The following is a 20,458-nucleotide window of genomic DNA, read 5'->3' as shown; positions in this document are numbered from 1 at the left end:
TCCGTTGCTCTGGTCAGAGAGCCAGGAGTCATTCTTGACTCCTTCTGCTCATACAGATATTCATTCCTGCTCCACAGGACGCTGTGGGTGCTGGCCTCCTGCTTTATCCAGGAGTGTGCCCTTACTGGCTTCAGCCAATCAGCACATTCCATTTCCCATGCCACAGGCCAATCAGAGAGAATCTCAGGGATGTTATTTGAAAAGATGGGAAGGGAGATGTACTTTCTCTTACTTGATGTGAAAGAGGAGGTCTCTAGCCCCAGTTGTGGTAAACAGGCACAACAGGAAGGGAACCCGGCCTTGGTATAAAACCGTCATCATACAACAGAGCATGGGAACAGAAAGAAAGTGGCTCTTGAAGAGGCCATTGAGTTTCTGGATCAATAACCTGAAGCTCCCTCCACCTCTGGACTTCCCAATCGTGCAAGCCAATATATTTCTGTGTTGTTTAAGCCAGTCTGAATTAGAGCTTCTGGTTCATGCAGGTGAAAGCATCCTGATTAATATAAATTGATCATCCTTAGAACAAATCTTCATGTGTTGATCAACTTGCATATACTTTGGGGAAACAGAATGAGAAGCATTTTCATGCCTCTGTGACTCTGTTCCCTCTCTCTGAAGTGCTCTTCCCACTGTCTTTTTGACAAATTCCGACACAACTTTTCTGACTTAGCAAAGATGTCCCTTTGTCTTTTAGGATATTAAAGATTGGACATAGTCTAATTTAAAATATCTGACTCCAATGGAGTCATTCATTCTTTCCATCAGGGAGATGGTCATTCAGAAAATATTTCTTCTGCTACTACATGCCAGCCACATGTAACATGCAAACCCCTGAAAGAATTTACAAACAGGATATACAGACAAGTAAACAAGCAGTTACAATATGGAGAGATCAGTGCTAAGATGGAGGAAGTCCTGGGAGCAGCAGGAATGTAGTGGGGTAGCTTCAAATCCAATTTTAAGTGGTATGTGTAACAGAAGTGAACAAAGGCTTCCTGAAAGAAGTGATGTCTACAAAGATTTAAGAACTAATAGGAGTTAGAAAGACAAGCAAAGGAACATCTGAGGGAGAAGAAGAGTTTGTGCAAAGGTCCGGCAGCATCAGAGATCAAGGCCTTTGGCAGGGACAGTGCCAATATGTAGAGTTCCAGATGAAATGTGGTTGGAGATGATGCTAGAGTCCTACCAGGTCTCTAGGGGCCTTGCAAGGCTCACTAAGCAATGTGGATTCTGAACTGAGGACCATGGGGGAGGTTCTTTGATCTGTGCTTTAGAAAGATCAGAGAGGCTACAGAGAGGTCTGCAGAGAAGTCTGCAGAAGGGTCTGGGGGAGCCCCACTGGGAAAAGGGAGGTCACTTAGGAAGCATCAGATCTGCCCAGTCCTCATCTCCTTATGTGTCATCTCTCCTGAGATGTCTGATTAGGATCAGACATAGAACTTAAAGACGATGGGAAACTCGGCAAAGGGTTGGTATCTGCCATGAGTGTGCACTGGAGGGGGTCCTTTTGGATCTTGAAGTCTGGCCTTAGGTGGTCAAATGACATCAGTTATGTCAGGAATGGGCATGATGCCAGTATCAAGTACACAATATTCCTAAGCTCAAATGCTACATAATATATAACAAAACTCAACAGTTATTTGTGGTTCTCCAGACCAACTCTGAATTTTGGATATTAATCACCTTAACGAAACGTTCCATTGAAAAAAATGGCTATGAAGACAAAGGAACAGATTGCTTAACCACGAGACTTTATTAGTAGTAAGACTCCACGGTCATGTATCAGTGGCTCCTAACATAGGCTGAGAGTGAGCAGAACGTCTTCTCTCACAGTTTCTTGACTACAGAAGTTGAACCTGTGAAGAGAAAAGCCAGTTCTCGTACAGGGTGGTGTGCTGAGCATGTCCAAGAGCCACACGCTGTGCCTGAGATCAGGTACTGGCCAAGGGAAGACATCTTCTGTGTAAGGGACTGAAATCTCCTTCCCAATTTTGTTTCATGGCTGTCCAATCGCCGAGTGAGGAGGTGTCACTGGACACCCCAAAGGACGGGGAGGGTTCATTTGTCACATCCTAAAGGCACCTACTGAAAACTTGGCACGTTGTCAACCAAGGTAACTGAGTAAGATTAGGGTCAGCAGCATGATAAGAAATCAGCCAGAGTGAAAATCCTGATGCCCTGGTGTTACATTCACTAGGTATTTTTTGTTTTAATTCTGAGCAATACTTAGTTTGCTTGGGAGATAATTTTCTGTAATAAAATATATAAGCACATGTAAAGTGCTTGACACATAAAAAGTCTACAGGTCACGCTCGGCTCATCTTCATTTTCCTCCCTGTGGTCTCGCAGTTTGCACACTTGCCAATGGCAAATTAAAGTTTAAAATTAATATTGATAAGGGACACAAGACATAAAGAGCACACAATATCTATGTATGAATAAAAGTGAGCTGAATTTGTTATGTAGTAGGTAAGAATTTGCTGGAGTAAAATTTCCGGCTTATAAATTCTGACACCACACCTTCATTTAGTCATCTGTAAAACGGGAAAATAATAATACCTATGTCCCATCACAACAATCAAAAGAGCAAACATATTCATTACCCCAACATTTTCACTTCCTTTTTTGGGGGCAAATACCTAAGAGGGGAATGGATGAATTATAGGTAGATGTACATTTGATTTTTTAAGACATTGCCAAAGTGTTTTCCAAAGTATATTATTTTATATTCCCATAAACAATGTATGAGAATTCGAGATTCTTCACATCCTCACCAGTAATTGGTATTGTCAAATTTAAAAATTTTAGCCACTTAAATAGGTTTATAGCGGTATCTCATTGTGGTTTTAATTTGTATTTTCCTAATAACTAATGGGTATATCTTTTTTCTGTCCTTTGACTTTTAATCTATTTGTGCTTTTATATTTAAAGTACATTTCATGTAGGCAGCATGCAGTTGGTATTGCTTTTTTAAAACCTAATCTGGCAATTTCTGCCTTCTAATTGTTGTATTTAAATCACTTTCACTTAATATGATTGTTGATATGGTAGGGTTAAGTCTATTCTGTTGCTGTTTGTTCCCCGTGTTCTTCCCCCTGCCTCTTTTTATGCTTTATTTTGTCTTTTTTTAAAGTTTCACTTCATCCCTTTTGCTGGATTATTAGCAATAGCTTTTTGTTTTATTATTTGAGTGGTTGTTTTAGAATTTTTGCCATTTATTTTTAACTTACCGTATTTTACTTTCAAGTGATATACATATGTGAATACGGTATAAGAACATTACAATAGTATGTTCCACTTCTCGCCTGCCTTTACGGCATTGTTATCATATATTTTACTTATATACATGTTATCCCCCCGAAATTGCCATTATTTTTTAAATAGTCAAGTTTTTTAGAGATTTGAATTATAATATTTAAAAATCTCATGTATTTTCAATGTAGTTACAATGTCCTGTGCTTTAAGTCCTTTCTGTAGATTCATTTCCAATCGGTAACATTTTCCTCTTCCTGAAGACTTCCTTTAAGATTTCTCAATTTTTACCTGCTGGTAATGAATTCTTTCAGTTTTGGTATGTCTGAAAAGTATTTCATTTTCATCGTTGAAATATAGTTTTGTGGGAATAGAATTCTAGGTTAATAATTTTTCCTTTTCAGGAATTTAAAGATGTTGTTCTACTGCCTTCTCATTTACATTGATGAGAAATATGATGGGACATTTATTTAATATCATATAGTGTGGATTTTAGCCTGTTAGCTGCTAGATAATTTTGTATTCCTACAAATTTCCTCAAGCTTTGTTCTAGGGTGCAGGTGTTTGGAAAGAGTTTGATCCTGTCAGGTCCTGGTCGATCTAGGCTAATTATTTCCCATTGCTGCAGGAAGACCTTCCTAAACACTCTACCCAACGTTTCTTTAATGATGAGCTTTTCCAGCCTGGTGAGAGGAAACAGGCACTCTTCCCAGCCCAGCAAGAGAACTGGGCCCTATTCTCACTAATTGTTCATGGATGTTCCACTAGCCTTGGCTGCTTTCCTCATGCATATGTGGTCAGCATGCTGATGAAAAGTCAAGAGATTTTCCAGATCTCTCAGATTCTCTAGCTCCCTCCTCTCTAGTTCTCTGTCCTGTGAAGTCTAGTTGCTTAGGATTTTCTGGATTCTTAGCTCTGTTTCCTCCACTCGGGGAGCCCACTGTGTGACAACATCCTGGAAACTTTCAAGGCAGTAAGCTGGGAACAGTGGTAAAAGTCCACCTTATTGGTTTCTTGTCTCTCAAGGATCACTTTCCTTTATTGCTTGATGTCAGATGTCCTGAAAATTGTTATTTTATCGATTTTGTGTGAATTTTTGGTAGTTCCAGCTGGGAAGATAAATCTGGTCTCTGCTGCCCCATCTCTGCCAGAAGCAAAAGGCCCCTCACTGGGCTTTTGCAGATTGACATGATGGCAGGAGAAGCATATGCTTTGCCTTTATACTCAAAACACTCGAGCTAATATTGGTATTGGTATGATTTTCATCATCATCTGCTCACTTTTTCTGGTAGCTCACTACGGTAAATATCCTTTGGCTCACACACACTTCGGGAATGGTTCAAACCAAGGGTTGACCTTTGTCTTGCTCACTAAGAGCAGAACAGCCTATTTGTATTCTCTGATGAATGTTTTCCTGATAATTTAAGTAGCAATTTGGCAAACCCAGGAAGTTTGGGGAGAGAGAGACAAATTAAGCACATATATAGCACAAGGCACAGCTGCTAAATGAAATCATTCTTTTCACCCTAGAATCATGAAACCAGATTCGCATTTTAACAGGTCACTTGTATCAGGAAACTCATCTACACATCTATCAAGGCTGTTTTCCTAAGTTAACAAAAGGTCAGGTATTAGGAAGTAACTGTTTATGGAGTGCGAGAGACCCCCTGCAGGGCTCTTAACAAGTAGATATTCAGTGGGAACAGAATTATAAATATGGCTCAATACTTCAGATTCTTTGGATTTCTATTACTTACTCTTTTCTATCATTTCTTTCCACCTTGACCTGAGATGCTCCCACTCTTGGCAGGGTTGGGTTGATCACATAGTTGTACCAAATAAATTTAACCTTCTGTATATCTCCAACATCCACATCTGAGTCAAATTCATTGGAATAAGTATCGCCTGATTTCAGAGTGCCCCTTGGGAGTTGAGTTAATAAAAACAGAAATGAACATACATAAATGTACATATAAATATGCACATATATATGTGTGTGTTTCTAAAACGAGCTTACAATGTACTATCAATCATCTTACTAGACATATTTACCATTCTAATGTATTAAATAAATGTAGACATATATGCCAACTTAGTGGTAATTCACTTGCCATCAATAACTCATATTACTTTAAAGTCATGTTTACTTCTATGACACTTCAAACATGTCTTGGTCACAATCCTTCACAACTTAATCAATGATGACATCGTTCTATCATCTTTCATAGTGGGCAGAATAATTATTTACTGATTATAAGCCAAAGTAAACATCAGTGGTTTTCTCAGGAAAGAGCAGAGAAAAAAATATAGAAATAGAATTCTGAAATGTAGTAAGGTGTAGGTGTAAAATATCTCTTCTTTTTAATGACATGTAATAGGACTATAACCCTGGTAATGAATACAGTGTTATAATCACAACATAAAGTATATGCACAAAGTATTCCAACATTTAGGAAGCTTATCATAATATTTTACTCACTTGAAAATTTCATACTGCTTAGAGTTTCCTTTATTTCCAAACAAAGAAACTAGCACGTGTCCTGTGACCTTCCTTCCGGACAGTGTCACAGTTACCTTATACCTCCAACCTGCATGGGGGAAAATATTTGCAAAATGTCAGCTTGTAGAAGAGATACACTGGACACTGGCTAACTTGGTTTCCACTACTGTTGAATTTGGAATAATTTATATATGGTTTGAGTAGTTCTTCTAATCAAATAGTCATAGATATTCATTTATCTGATGTTGTGAGGACAGGCATTGGGGGAGGGGAGGAGCACAGAATCTTTCCCAAGTCAATAGACTTCAGGCCAAGGGGTTAAGTGATACTTTGCTTTCAGTTTCAACCTGATAATTTTTTTTTAATGCTATACGATCTTCATATTAAAAGGTTGTGGAAAATCAGTAGTGTGGCATTTCCATCAGTTTCTTTCATTTTCACAGATCATCAAATTTTAGAATACTGCCATTTTTTGTTCTATAGTCCATGTTAATTTTAAAAACTCTATATAATTCACTTTCCATTGCCACTGGAAATATATTAACTTTTTATGGTAACCATTTTATGACACTAGCCAATAATTAGCAGTTTTTGCTATTTAGAGCTCTCCTGGACCCAACCGGGGAGGGGCTAAAATTTGGCTTTAGTTTTTACAATGCAGCTAACCCCACTGACTCCCACCCAAATAGTTTCTGTCCTCTATTACCCAGAAAAGAAACCTGGAGCCTGTCTCCATGCCTCACCACCCCTGCTTCCTCTAGGTAAATTCCCATCACCGTGGAGTCTACAATCCTAACTATCTTAAATCTGCCAGTTCCTTTCCAATCCCACAACCTCTGCCATCTCTCTCTCTGGGATTACTTTTCTGCTTGCACAGAACTTCAGAATTTTGTTCATTGAAACTTTGGACTGAATGTGAAGAGGCTGGAGCAGAAAAAGCCTCCTGAATTCAGCACCAGAATCAAACATGAAGAAATTAATTTCTGTATCATTGATAGCTCAAGCCCCAAACTCCGTTCTGCGGTCTCAGTTAACCAGAGTCACATTGAGCATGGCATTTGAGTATTTTTCCATTTTGGGGAGGGGTGTTTAAAACTTCTGTATAGACAAGCAATTTTACACATTTTCACTTGACATGATAAAATATGTAACATTAAGAATTTAAAGCAAATAAAATAGAGACTTACGTGCAAAATCGCTGGCCTCGCCAGTGTTTAAATAGAATTTCTGACCCACACCATTTGTTCTCCCAGGAAATCTATCAGCATAAAAACCCATCTGTGGGCAGCCTTCACTTGGACAGGGGAAGCACTTGTTCTGGGGAAAAAATAAATAAATCAGGAATGAGGATGCTCTTTTATTGGTGTGTCATCTTTTTCCACGTGTTGTTGCAATTCCTACATTCTAAAGCCAAATCTGTTCTGATGGTAAAAGAGGACTTTAACAGAGTCTCAGCAAAAATTAAAAATGCAACTCACTATTTACAATGATAAATCAGCAATTTCACTGTTAAATAATATAATACTAACAGAAACATTAATAAAAATCTCACAAAGCCCCAGCTCACCCAGGACATTCATTGCCTGCAGACGGTTAGAATTTATTTTAGAAAGATTGCAAAAGGTAGAGCAGGAGGTGGTAATCAGCTTCTGATATGCAAAATAGGACCCATTAGGAGGACCACATGCTCAAAAACTGAATTTCTTCAGCTCCTAATTAGCATATTAAAGTCAGAAGCGTTCTGATCTCAGAATCCCCCCAATGTGGAGCAAAAATGCCCCAGTTGGCCATTAAGGTTTAGCCATGAGGGTGTGGAGGAAATGATATCTTGTAGGAAAAATGTTCTCTCTTTTGGGGTCAAGGAACTGTGGGAAGGAGAGAGAGAGGGAGGGTCAGAGGGACAAGCGCAAACATCAGGATTCCTACTGTGGAGGGGCAAGGCTGCCCGATGGTGGAGACAAGTGGGGGGCCCCTGGGTCAGTGGACCACATGGAGACCGGCTGAGTCTATGGGTCTGCATCCAGCAAAAGCTAAGGGGAGACTGAGCTGGAAGAAATGGCCAAAGCTCTCTGAGGGCACTGCCTGAGCCAGAAGAGCAGATGTGCCCACACGTGATCTGCAGATGCCAGCTGTGTGCCCGTCAATAAGGTGGACCCCCAAGGCCTCCCCTCTGCCCTGCACACACACTGGCCACCACCATGATGACCGTGCCCAGTACCAGCGTGGGGAGAGGCTGATGAGGGGTCCAAAGCCTGAGCAATCTGCAAAACCAAGGATTTTTTTCTTACAAAAGTGGCTGAGCATCACCTCAAAGGACTATCGATATTACTGAATCAGATTAAGTTTTAACAGGATGAAACCTAAAGCTTCTCTGTTGGTTCTGCCCACTGCAGAGAGAAGGGGAATTTGAGAAGGAAATAAAAACAAATTAGACCAAAGAAGGGGGAAGGGGTCTTGTATACACAACCTGTACCGTGAATAAAATACACAGCCACCTGTACACACACATAATAGCCAAAATTTGTTGAATGCTTATTATAATATTTTAAATTCTAGGCTAAGAGATCAGAATGTGTCATCTCACTAAATTCTCCCACCAAATCTATGGAGTCTACCATTACTATTTACATTTAGACATGAAAAAACTGCCTTAGAGTAGTTAGGTATCTTGCCCAAATCATGCAACTATTTAACAGTGAAACCAGGATTTGTATCTCCATCACTAAAGTGTATCTTCTTAGTAATTATGACTTCATGTGGTATGTCACTTAAAATTTCATTAAGTGACATAGGTCATACATTTTTATTTGAAAAAATTTACAGTGAAAGGAAAAGCAATTTAAAAACTCACAGACAATAGATATGTCTTATGCAAGATCGCATTTAAAGATCCCAACCTCATGCCCATAATTATATACTTTTATAACATCAACATTTAAGACAAGTTTTCCATATTCATTAGCATCCCGTAGTCATAGCTCAGATTACCATAGACTAAATTTTTTGCTTAGGATTATTTCTAAAACAAGTTTAAACATTTACCTGATACATACAGAAGTGATAAAGAATAAGGTAGACATGGGACACTTCAGTTTGTTAGCCCGTTTCTCTGAAGTTCTCCAATGCCTTACCATTATGAAAATAAATATCTAGGATTACAAGTATAAATAATATGGGATAATACAGTGACATTCACTGAACCCCTGTCATGCACAATGAACCACACCAGTCATGAGAAGTGATGGCTACAAAGCTCTTTAGGTGCAAGGTGGAGTCTACTTACTGCAGAGAAAACCTTGTAAGAGGCACAGGAGAATCCAGCAAAGCCACTAGGGTTGAGGATGCTATCCGAGTAATACTTGTAGCTTCTTAAGTGATTACAGGCCACAAAGTCACGTGTTCCTTTGAAATCAGACATGATTATGCATCAGCAACAGAGTTTATTTTTCTAAGTTAATGTCATTCTCAGAATGTAGTTGTTGACTAGATTTCTCTAATTAGTATGAACTCATGGCAGTCACAGAACAAAGTCATTTATAAAGTGTATCTATGAGTTGTGATGCAATCAATACTGATTTAGCATTCAAATAGTTATGCTATAGTTAAATGAAATGGAAAAATAACTTTAGAAGGAAAAAATTGGTCTATATAGATAAAAGTGTAACTTAGTAAAACATTCCCTGAACTAAATTCTTGGAAAGTTGACTATAAATACATTTTCTTACCTATAGCTCTTTATGCCCACTAACCCCAAATGTAAAGCCTGTATTTTGGGGATACAATTAAAGGTCCTTTGTTGTAGAAAAGTGTAAGACTTGCACAATACCAAAATATTTAGCAAATTTAGTGAAATACAAATTGATAGAGCCCGGGCAGGAGTATGGCCATTTTGAATAAGCCCACCCGCCACCTCAGCGAGACCAGGGTTTCATTTTACTTAGGCTACAAGCATTTTCCCAAGGACACGTCAGCAAGCCACAACCCACCTTTCCCCTACTCATCTCCTCAAAAGCCTGCCAAAAAACCTAGCCATAAAAAGCCACTTAGCCTGTAAGAGACACCTTCTTTGTTCTGCTCTCCAGAACAGAGGGGTCCCTCTCAGGTTTAGCAATAAACCTACTTGGACTGTGGGGTTTGCGTCCCTTCTTTTCCTTTTATTTGGTGCTGAAACCCGGGTACAGGAGCTGAGAGCAGAAGCTCTTTTGCAACCTGGGAAGCAGTGGGCAGTGGCACTCGTCCTGGCAAACTCCTAGATCCCGAGAGCCTCCTGGGTGTTGCCCCATTTCCCTTCCCTCCCTCACCGAAGACACCCCTTGTGAACTAGAGACCAGGGACCGTCTTGCCAGACGTCAATCTACACGTCCACCACCAGCCGCTAATCCATCCATTCCCAGGAGGGTAAGATTCTGGCCTCATTGGCTTTCTCCTGGCGCCCAGGGAAAGTCAACCACCATCCCTTTTCCCCTTTCCCTTCCTCTGTGTTCTCTGTTTGCGAACACCGTAACAACAGGGGGCGTCCTGCGCTCTGACTGGGGGGACGCTTCCTTCCAGAGGCAGGACAGTCTCGTCGGGCTCCAGGAGGCCACGGACTCGGGTGGGAGGCCGGCGGCAGGGAGACGTCCTGGCGGCCTGTTTCCCAGCTCCGTCACCCACGATGGGCAGCTCTCCCTCAAAACATCGGGCGACACACCCTCAGCCGTCTCCTATGCAATCTTTCCCAATTGGGATTAAAAGGAGACATTAAACGAAAAAAAAATTGATCTTTCACTCCACTTCCGTGTGTCCCCGATACGAGCTCCATAACGGGTCCCACCGGCCAGTTCCGATTTCCAAATCCCCGAGACCTTGGTGACTTCCTCCGGGGGACTGGCGGGTGGTCAGAGGCTCCCCGGTCTTGCTCGCCCTCCACGAGCGGCCCTCCCTTTGTTCCTCCCTCTCCCCCTTCAAATCCTTCTCCCGGAACAACCCCCCCTGCCCCTGCCCTGACAGCCTCGCGCCCGTACCCCCTCTCCCCTCCTCCGCTGATGAGCTCAGCCCGGCCGACGACCCTCCGCCTTCCCTCCCCGCCCTCTCCAGCCGCCGCAGCAAAGTCCAGGTCCCTCCCCACCGTGGGCGCCCTGAGCACCCCTCCCGCCCCTCCCTTCCCACCCACCGCGCATCTGCCTCCTACCCCACCCCCCTCTCCAAACCCGCCTTCCCCCCAGACACGCTCTCACGTTCTCACTTCCCACCCAGCACCTCCAGACCGCTCCCCGCCCTCTCCCGCCCCTCCGTGGGGCAGCAGGCATTGAAGGGCCCGTGCGTGTTCATGTCTCCTTTTCAATTAATGATCTGGAGCGTACTGAACAAAAGATGGGGTCCTTCTCAGAAAATCCCAATAAACTCAGGAAAGAGTTCCTCCATGTCACTCAAATGGGCCACCTCACTTAGGGGGACATTTACCTCATCCTCTCATTCACCTGCATGGATGACAAGAGGAAATGCATTTGGCGTGTGGCAGAAAATCATGCTGATGAGTTGCACCGCCAGCCCCCTGCTAATCATGGCCTGGCAGCTCAAGTGGTCCCCAGGGCTGAGCCCCAAAATCCCCGGTGGACATACCCACTGGTAGGGCAACTCGTGATCACATGATCACTTGCCTACTAGCAGGGACAGAAAGAAATAAAAATAAACAGGTCAGCTAGAAGCGCCTCAGGGAAATTACTCAGGGGGGCAGATGAAAACCCAGCCCTCTTTATGAACCCCCTTTCAGAGGCCGTGATCAAATACACAAACACCAGCCCCAACTCTCCTGAGGGTCTTACTCTCCTACACCTGCACTTCATTTCCCAGTCTTACCCAGATATTCATAAAAAGCTCCAAAGATTAGAAAATAGACCCCAAACATCCCAAGAGAGTTTGTAAGTCATTGCCTTTAAAGTTTTCAACAACCAGGATGAGGAACAAAACACTTGGGAAGGAAAACAGACTAAAGTCGGAAATCAGACTCTGGCCCCTCTAATTCGACCTCCTGCTGACGAGCCTGCAAAAGGCTCCACGCCCAAACCAACTAGCAACTGTTTTCACTGTGGCAATCTGGGCCACTGGGCAAAAGTGTTCCCTAATCCCAGGCCTCCTACAAAGCCATGTCTGTATGGTGGACAATGCTGTCCCTGGACAATGGATTGCCCTCTAGGGAAGTCAGCCCCTCCCTTGACTTCTCTCCCCTCCAGGCAACCGGACACATCTACAGAGGCCCTTAAGCGAGTGCTCCGCAAGGCACCTGCTTTGACTCTACCTAAACCTAATAAACCTTTCTTTCTGTTCTTAACCAGCAAAAAGGCACAACTATTAGGGCTACTAGCACAATCAGCCAGGGACTCCCTCCAGCCTGTTGCCTGTTTGTCCAAACGACTGGACCTTGTGATAAAAAGCTGGCCTCTCTGCTTACAGTCCCTAGCATCAGCTATACTCCTTACCCCTGAAGCCCTCAAAAATGGCCCTCCACCAGCCCCTGCAAGTACACCCCTCACACAAGCTCTCTGAACTTCTCAGGCACTCGGCTCTAATCCTTCTCTCCCTGGCCTGAGTCCAAGTCTTACACTCTCAGCTTCTACAACCCTCAGCTACCTTCTACCTCTCCCGGCCCCATTAGCCTTTATCACCTTCCTTCTTCTTTTCCTTCCCTGCTTAATTAACCTATTCCAAAGATTTTTACAGGACTGAATGGTGGCCATCTCTGGGGCAACTACTCGAGAACACATCCAAATGGCCTTGCTGCTTCAAAATATCAGAAAACCCCCTTCATCGCCCTCTCAGCTGGAAATAGCCAAGAAAAGAATGGTAACCTGTCTTCCTATACTCTTTAGAGCCAGGAATGATAGAATCTGGATGTGAATACCGCCTTTTGAATAAGCCACCTCAGAGAGACCTAGGTTCCATCTTACTTAGGCTACATGCATCCTCCAGAGGACACGTCAGCAAGCCACAGCCCACTTTTTCCCTGACCCATCCCCTGAAAAGCTCACCAAAAAACCCAGCCATAAAAAGAGTCTTAGCCTGTAAGAGACGCCTTCTTTGTTCTGCTCTCCAGAATAGACAGGTCCCTCTCAGGTTTAGCAATAAAACTGCTCAGACTGTGGAGTTCATGACCCCTCTTTTCCTTTTACAAATTTTCCTCCCAGAAAATCTCTTCATGCACATAAGAGTTTTACCTTCCCAGATTCCATTTATGTCAACAATCTGAGAGACAAGGTTCTTCTTACATCCAGGCATTTCTTCTCCTCCATTTGGAAAGAAATCTAGGTGGCCCACGGTTTGGCTCATTCCAAACCCTGAGGAATTTTAAAATATGGGAAAGTTGATGTTAATGTATACACCCAGTACACTCTAGAGCATTCTAATGTATAGACTCAAAAATCACTCTAGGAGGACGAATCGAGGGACTCACCCATGTAGGGGATTATAGGGAGACTGTCTGTGTGAATCACATCCACAAACATGGCATCACTGGGGTCCAGTCGGACTAATTCGGGTGTGCCCTCAAAGCAGGGTTCAGCTGGATCCAACCCTAAATAAGATGTGTCATGTTAATGTCTACCAGTGTACGTGCCCATTCGCCCTTCTTCCTTAGTTACGCACCTGCGTGCAGGCCTTGCTCGTAATCATGAGCTATGCTTGGGAAAAGACAAGCTACTTCTTCCCAACCTTATCACCTTCTGAAGGGAAATCTGTGTCTACTTTACTATTTGCACTCAAGTGGATTTTCTCAAATCATGAAATTTGTTACAGGGTTGTTTTAGGGCCTGGGTGTCCAACAATAAAATATTTAAGCAGTCTGAGATTTGTAAAATGATAGTTTTTATCTAATTAGCAGTGTGCAGAACTGGCACCCAGGGGAGCCTGCTCACCTGCCCACCACGACTCTTGGGTTGTGGTTGATGATGATTGGGCTCATTATTCATCATTACTGAAGCAGAATATAATTAATTATATAATTTGGAGCTCTTTGGGTTGAATGCTATTTATTATTTATTCTGTTGTTTATGCTATTTATTCTATTCATGAAACTTGTCCTTTGTGGATGCCTGACAAAGGGAAAATAGATATGAATAAGCCCTCCAGATTCACATCCTAGTCACACTCAATATTTCCATATTAAACAGAGGTCTGTAGACCAGAGATCGACATGGATTAAAAAAAAAAAAATCAGAAGGCCTCAGAACACACTGATTTCTGATCATGTGGCCCAATTCAGAATATATAAAAACATGTCTCCTCAGGTAAAAGGCAGGCTATGCCAAGTTGCCATCCTTTTAGACCCCATGTAGGCTGCATTTAGTCCAATTTTTTAGCTTTTATTGTTTTGACCAACCTGAGATTCGTCCAATCGTCCCGTTGGTCCTCCTGCCCGCCTCCCCAGCAGCGTGGGCGCCCAGGCTATGGCCAATGACGTGGACATCGGAAGGCGAGTACCCAAAGGCTGACTGTTGGAAACAAAACTTCTTCAGAATGTTTTCAAATAAAATTCTGGAGGGGCACAGAAGGGGAACCTCAGAAAACTTAAGTTTTAAGAAGACAAGGGGCTCCTTCAAAGCAATTGATTTTCATGGATTTTTTTTCAATTATAATAGATACTGGTGATGACTTCAAGTTTAAACTGGTGGAAGAAGAGCTCTCTTTTGCTGTTCTATTAAGTAGAAGGAGCCCTTGATGAATATGAGGAATTGTTGCCCAGAGGTAGTGAAAAAGGAGTTGGATTAGGAAATAAGAATGAAAGCAATTACTTAGCCACATTCTGTTTAACATTTTCTAAGTTTTTAGTTTCCAAATTAGGTTAGTTTGTTATCACTGTGCTTCTCTTAAGAAAATAAACAATAAAAATTTAAGAAATCTAGTTTAATCTTGAGGTTGATACTATCATGTTAAATAGCTGGTAAATGAAAAGAAATACTGGTGGACTCCAATAAATTGAATTTTAATTAAACACCTATCTGGTGGCTTGAATAAAAACACTTGAAAAAAACCCTAGGTGATTGACATTTATTGGTGTATTGATGAAACCCAAATCTAGATTTTTTTGTGTGTATTTTTCTTCTCAACAAAATCTTAGTAGAGAAATGTTTTTAGCAATTATCATACCTATAGATTGTTTTTTAAAAGAGAATTCAGAGGGCATTGTGCACAGGTATATATATAACCCAGAGGTATTTACCTGAAGAACTTCAACAAAATATGCCACCTCTGCCCCCACAATTCGGATGTTTTGTGAGGCCTGTGTGTATTCGGTTCGGGAGCCACTTTTCCAGTCCACACAGAAGCAGTTCACGCTTTCTACCTGAAAAAAGTTCTGGTGGAAGAGACACAATAAACGAGTAAATAATTCAGGATCTTTATTAATTACCAATGAACACATGCGAGGACCAGGATAAATTCCCTCCTTGACCTATACAATATCATGCTTGCTTTTAACCCAAAGCAATTAACAAAACTTCTAATCTGTTATGGGTATGGAATCCTTTTTAAAGGCTAACATTGGCTGCAAACTATAAACCATAAGGGGAACTGGATTCTTGGGAATTCTACTGCAACAGATGCATAGACATTTGTTTCAGAGAATTTGAGGAAAATGAAGCAATCTTAGAAATCATCCCCAACTCTTTCATTTTACAGATAGAAGAATCCAAAGAAAGGGAATGATTTGCTAATGTTGTGGCTAAGGATGGTGATGGAACTAGAGTCTAGGACCTTTAACCTTCTGGTTGAATCCACTCCTTTCTCCATCATAGTGCAACAATGCTGTCAAAGCCAATCAAATGCAAGGAAAATCCAACTGCTTTTGGGACCTCAGAACCTCAGAAATAAATTGTACACACATATCTGAAAATTTACATTTCTTTTGAGCTAAGAATCATTTATATTTTTCTTCCACTGTTGGAAAGAAATCTATTACTACCCTTCTCACAATAATCATCAGCTCTAAATTATTTTAGAAGATAAATAATGGTTTTATTGATTATTTCTAAATTTGTGAAGTGAAGAGGCTAGCCTGTTTATTTTGGCTGTCTTCAGGATCAGTGGATACTTTTTGGAGTTGATTCAATTCAGTCTTTGGCTTGGGGCATAGACAGGTTTGAAATTATATGGGTTTAGGAGAACCTGAAGACCACTGAAGAAAAACTGCACCTTTGTGCCAAGCTGGCCACAGAAGCTTGATTATTAAATGAATCAACGATAATGTTCCCCAAGCACTAGGAAAATTTGCTTGATTTGATTTTCTGTCTCCTAATTCTTCATTATCACAGGGCATGCAGCCCCAGGCAAATTAAAGAAAACAGGGTCACCACTGTTGCAACAACAGAAGTTGGAAATGAAAACTTACCCTGTTTTCCCAGATATTGCTATCATATGAGATCAAAGAGCAGTAAGTGAAAATCAAAGGAAAATAATTAGTTTAGGCAAAATGAGTTATTTCTGTTCATCACATAGAAATTAAAACCTTTTGAAAAAATTATAAGTTATTGGAAGTACAACTAATGTTGCAACCTATGTCACTAAAATATTAAAATATATCTGTAATAGTTATTAAGTAATCACTACCCAGAGTCATTAAATGCCTGCCAAATTTCTGCCTTGACTGTCCCAGGTCCCTTCTATCCCCTTCCCTGGGAACTCAGGTCTAGTAGGGTCAGAGGTTCATCCAGTGTCATGGCAGCTGGCATTTGTCCTGATTGAGAAGTCTATGCCTTTCTCTGTGTTAATTATCAGTCCAGAAACAACCTTCCCTTATGAAATGACCATATCTCACCTTGCACATATTGGCAAGCCAGCTTTCTTCTCCCTTGTCTATGAATCCATGAATAATAAAGCGGGTTTTTCTATCCGTTTTGAAGTTGGAGGCCGTGATAATTGATGGATCTGCAGTGATTTCCTATTTTAGGGGGAAAATTGTTTAATGGCAAGTTTCTTATAGTCAAGTTTCAATAGAACTTTTAGTAGATGGAGGGAGGTGGTAGATAGGAGAAGACTTCTGAGACTCAGGATCTTTGTGAGTAAGGATTCTCCCATTACAACCAAGCAATTTGAAGTCATCACCAAGTTACTATTTTCCATAACATTTTTCCAAAACATTTTTACAGCTGCTGTACTCAGAAAAATATATCTGCTACAATATTGGTGGTAGAGGTCTTATTGCCACACAATGGAAGATTTGTGTGCGTGTGCATGTACATTTTATATATATACAAAATGTTGGAAAATTATATCTAATATTGGAAGATTATACATAACTGTATACATATATTATACATATACATATTTAGAATATTGATTAACTGCATCAAAGAAGTAGGATAAGAACAATATTAAGTTCCAATCAATGGGTGGCTGAATGGATAAAAAAAGCAGAACCCATCTATATACTGCCTATAGGAGACTCAATTCAGATATAAAGACACACTCAGACTGAAAATGAGGGATGGAAAAATGGAAATGGAAATGAAAAGAAAGGTGGGATACAAATACTTATATCAGACAAATTAGACTTTAAAACAAAGGCTGTAATAAGAGACAAAGAAGGGCATTACAAAATGAAGAAGGTATCAATTCAACAAGGAGATATAATATACTTGTAAATATTTATGCACCCAACATAGGAACACCTAAATATATGAAGCAAATGTTAATGGACACAAAACAGTAATTAATAGTAACACAATAATAGTAGGGGACTTTAACAACTCACATTAAAGGATGGAGCATCCAGACAAAAATTTAATAAGGAAACTTTGGCCATAAATGACACAATAGACCAGATGGCTATAATACATATATATATAATATCTCACCCCAAAACAGCAGGATACACACTCTTCTCAAGCATACATGGACATTTTCCAGATAGATCACTTTAGGCTACAAAATAAGTCTCAATAAATTTAAGGGGATTGAAATCATATCAAGCACCTTTTCTGACCATATCAGTATGAAACTAAAAATCAATTACAAGAAGACAACTGGAAAAAACACAAATACATGGAGACTAAACAACAAGTTATTAACAACCAAAGAGTCAATGAAGAAACCAAAGAAAAAATTTTAAAAAGCCTTGAGGCAAATGAAAATGGAAATTTAAAAAAAATTTATGAGACACAGCAAAAGCAGTTTTAATAGGGACATTTATAGCTGTACAGGCCCCCTCAAGAAACAAGGAAAAGTTCAAGTAAACAATCTAACCTTACACCTAAAAGAACTATAAAAAGAGGAACAAACAAAGCCCAAAGTTAGTAGAAAGAAGGAAATTAGAAGCATCAGAGTAGAAATAAATGAATTAGACACTATAAAAGAAAATAAGAAAAAGAAAAGATCAATGAAACTAAGAGCTAGTTCTTTGAAACGATAAACAAAATTGATGAACCTTTAGCCTGACTCATCAAGAAAAAAGAAGGGGTCCAAATAAATAAAATCAGAAGTGAAAAAGAAGTTATAACCAATACCACAGAAATACAAAGGATCATAAAAGACAAGTATGAGTGATTCTATGCAACATATTAAACAACCTGGAAGAAATGGATAAATTCCTTGAAACATACAATCTTCTAAGATCAAATCAGGAAGAAAAAGAAAATCTGAACAGACTGATTACTGGTAAGGAGACTGAAACAGTAATGAAAAAACTCCAAACAAACAAAATTCCAGACCCAGATGGCTTCACAGGTGAATTGTACCAAACATTTAAGAGTTAATAACTATCCTCCTCAAACTATTCCAAAAACTTTAAAAGGAAGGAACATTTCCAAACTCATTCTATGAGGCCAATATTACCCTGATACCCAAACCAGATAGAAACAACATGAAACAGAAAATTATAGAACAATATCCATAATAAATGTAGTCACAAAAATCCCCAACAGAATTTCAGCAAACCAAATTCAACAATATATTAAAAGGATTATACACCATGATCAAATGGGAGTTATTCCACAGATGCAAGGATGTTTCAACATCCACTAATCAATCAATGTCATATACCATATTAACAAAATGAAGGATAAAAATCATATGATCATCTCAATAGATGCAGAAAAAGCATTTGACAAAAAAATTCAACATCCATTTATAGTAAAAATTATCAAAAAAATGGGTATAGAAGGAACTTACCTAAACATAATAAAGGTTATATATGACAAACCCATGGTTAAAATCATACTCAATGGTGAAAAACTGAAAGTTTTTCTTCTAAGATCAGAAATAAGACAAGGATGCCTGGTTTCAACATAGTATTGGAAGTCCTAGCCACAGCAGTTAGGCAAGAAAAAGAAATAAAAGTTATCTAAATTGGAAAGGAAGAAGTAAACCTGTTGCTATTTGCAGATGATATGATAGTATATATAGAAAACCCGAAAGCATCCACCAAAAAAGCTATTAAAACTAATAATGAAATTGGTAAAGCTGAATGATACAAAATCAATATATATAAATTTGTTGTGTTTCTATACACTAATAATGAACTATCAGAAAGATAAACTAAGGAACAGTCCCATTTACAACTGCATCAAAGAGAATAAAATACCTAGGAATAAACTGAATGAAGGAGGTGAAAGACCTGTACTCTGAAAACTATAAGACATTGATGAAGGAAATTGAAGAAGATGCAACTAAATGGGGAGATAAACTCATGGATTGGAAAAGTTAATATTGTTTAATTGTCCATGCTACCCAAAGCAATTTACAGATTCGGTATAATCCCTATCAAAATGCCAATAGCATTTTTTAATAAAACTAGAACAAAGAATCCAAAATTTTATGTAACCACAAAAGACTCTGAATAGCCCAAGCAATCTTGATAAGAAAACAAAGCAAGAGGTATCATGCTCCTGGATTTCAAACTATACTGTAAAGCTATAGGTATCAAAAAAATTTGGTACTGGCACAAAAAACAGATGCAAAGATCAGTGGAACAGAATAGAGAGCCCAGAAATAAACTCATGTTTATTTGGTCAACTAATCTATGACAAAGGAGACAAGAATATGCAATGTGGAAAATACAGTCTCTTCAATAAATGGTATTAGGAAAACTGGACAGCTACATACAAAAGAATGAAAACTGGACTACTTTCCTATACCATACACGAAAAATAAATTCAAAATGGATTAAAAACAAAACGTAAAACTTGAAACCATAAAACTTCCAGAAGAAAGCATTGGCAGTAAGCTTCTTGACATTTGCCTTAGCAATTTATTTTGGGATCTGTCTCCTCAGCCAAGGACAACAAAAGAAAAAATAAACAAATGAGACTATATCAAACTAAAATGGTTTTGCGCAATGAAGGCAACCATGAACACAATAAAAGGCAACCTACTGAATGGGAGAAGATATTTGCAAATGATGTATCTGATAAGGGGTTAACATCTAAAATATATAAAGAACCATACAACTCAATATAAAAACAGACAAACAGTCCAATTAAAAAATGGGCAAAGGACTTGAATAGACATTTTCCCAAAGAAGACATACAGATGGCCAACATGAAAAGATGCTCAACAGCATTAAACACCAGGGAAATACAAACCAAAATCACAATAAGAAACCATCTCACACCTGCCAGAATGACTCCTGTCAAAAAGAGAAGAAATAATAAGAGTTGGTGAAAATGTGGAGAAAAGGTAACTGCCTTGCACTGTTGGAGGGAATGTAAATTGGCACAGTAACTATGGAAAACAGTA

At 39.8% G+C, this 20,458-nt stretch overlaps 1 protein-coding gene across 1 annotated transcript in view; it reads right to left on the bottom strand.

The window, feature by feature from the left end:
* Positions 1-1,733: 1,733 nt before the first annotated feature.
* Positions 1,734-20,458, bottom strand: part of PNLIP (pancreatic lipase) — a 41,651-nt gene continuing 22,926 nt past the window's right edge. Inside the window, exons 4-13 of the mRNA XM_036898783.2 lie at positions 16,542-16,664; positions 14,949-15,083; positions 14,109-14,220; positions 13,185-13,304; positions 12,949-13,068; positions 9,039-9,157; positions 6,943-7,072; positions 5,735-5,843; positions 5,013-5,177; positions 1,734-1,859 (exon numbers count right to left, since the gene is read on the bottom strand). Coding sequence (XP_036754678.2) covers positions 1,796-1,859; positions 5,013-5,177; positions 5,735-5,843; positions 6,943-7,072; positions 9,039-9,157; positions 12,949-13,068; positions 13,185-13,304; positions 14,109-14,220; positions 14,949-15,083; positions 16,542-16,664 — 1,197 coding nt within the window. The 3' untranslated portion in view covers positions 1,734-1,795. The remainder of the gene's footprint in view (positions 1,860-5,012; positions 5,178-5,734; positions 5,844-6,942; positions 7,073-9,038; positions 9,158-12,948; positions 13,069-13,184; positions 13,305-14,108; positions 14,221-14,948; positions 15,084-16,541; positions 16,665-20,458) is intronic.

This window comes from Manis pentadactyla, chromosome 8, assembly GCF_030020395.1.
Source record: "Manis pentadactyla isolate mManPen7 chromosome 8, mManPen7.hap1, whole genome shotgun sequence".
Classification (NCBI taxonomy): Eukaryota; Metazoa; Chordata; class Mammalia; order Pholidota; family Manidae; genus Manis; species Manis pentadactyla.
The sequence above is the reverse complement of the archived record's forward strand: the minus strand, read 5'-3'. Positions and strand labels throughout refer to the sequence as shown.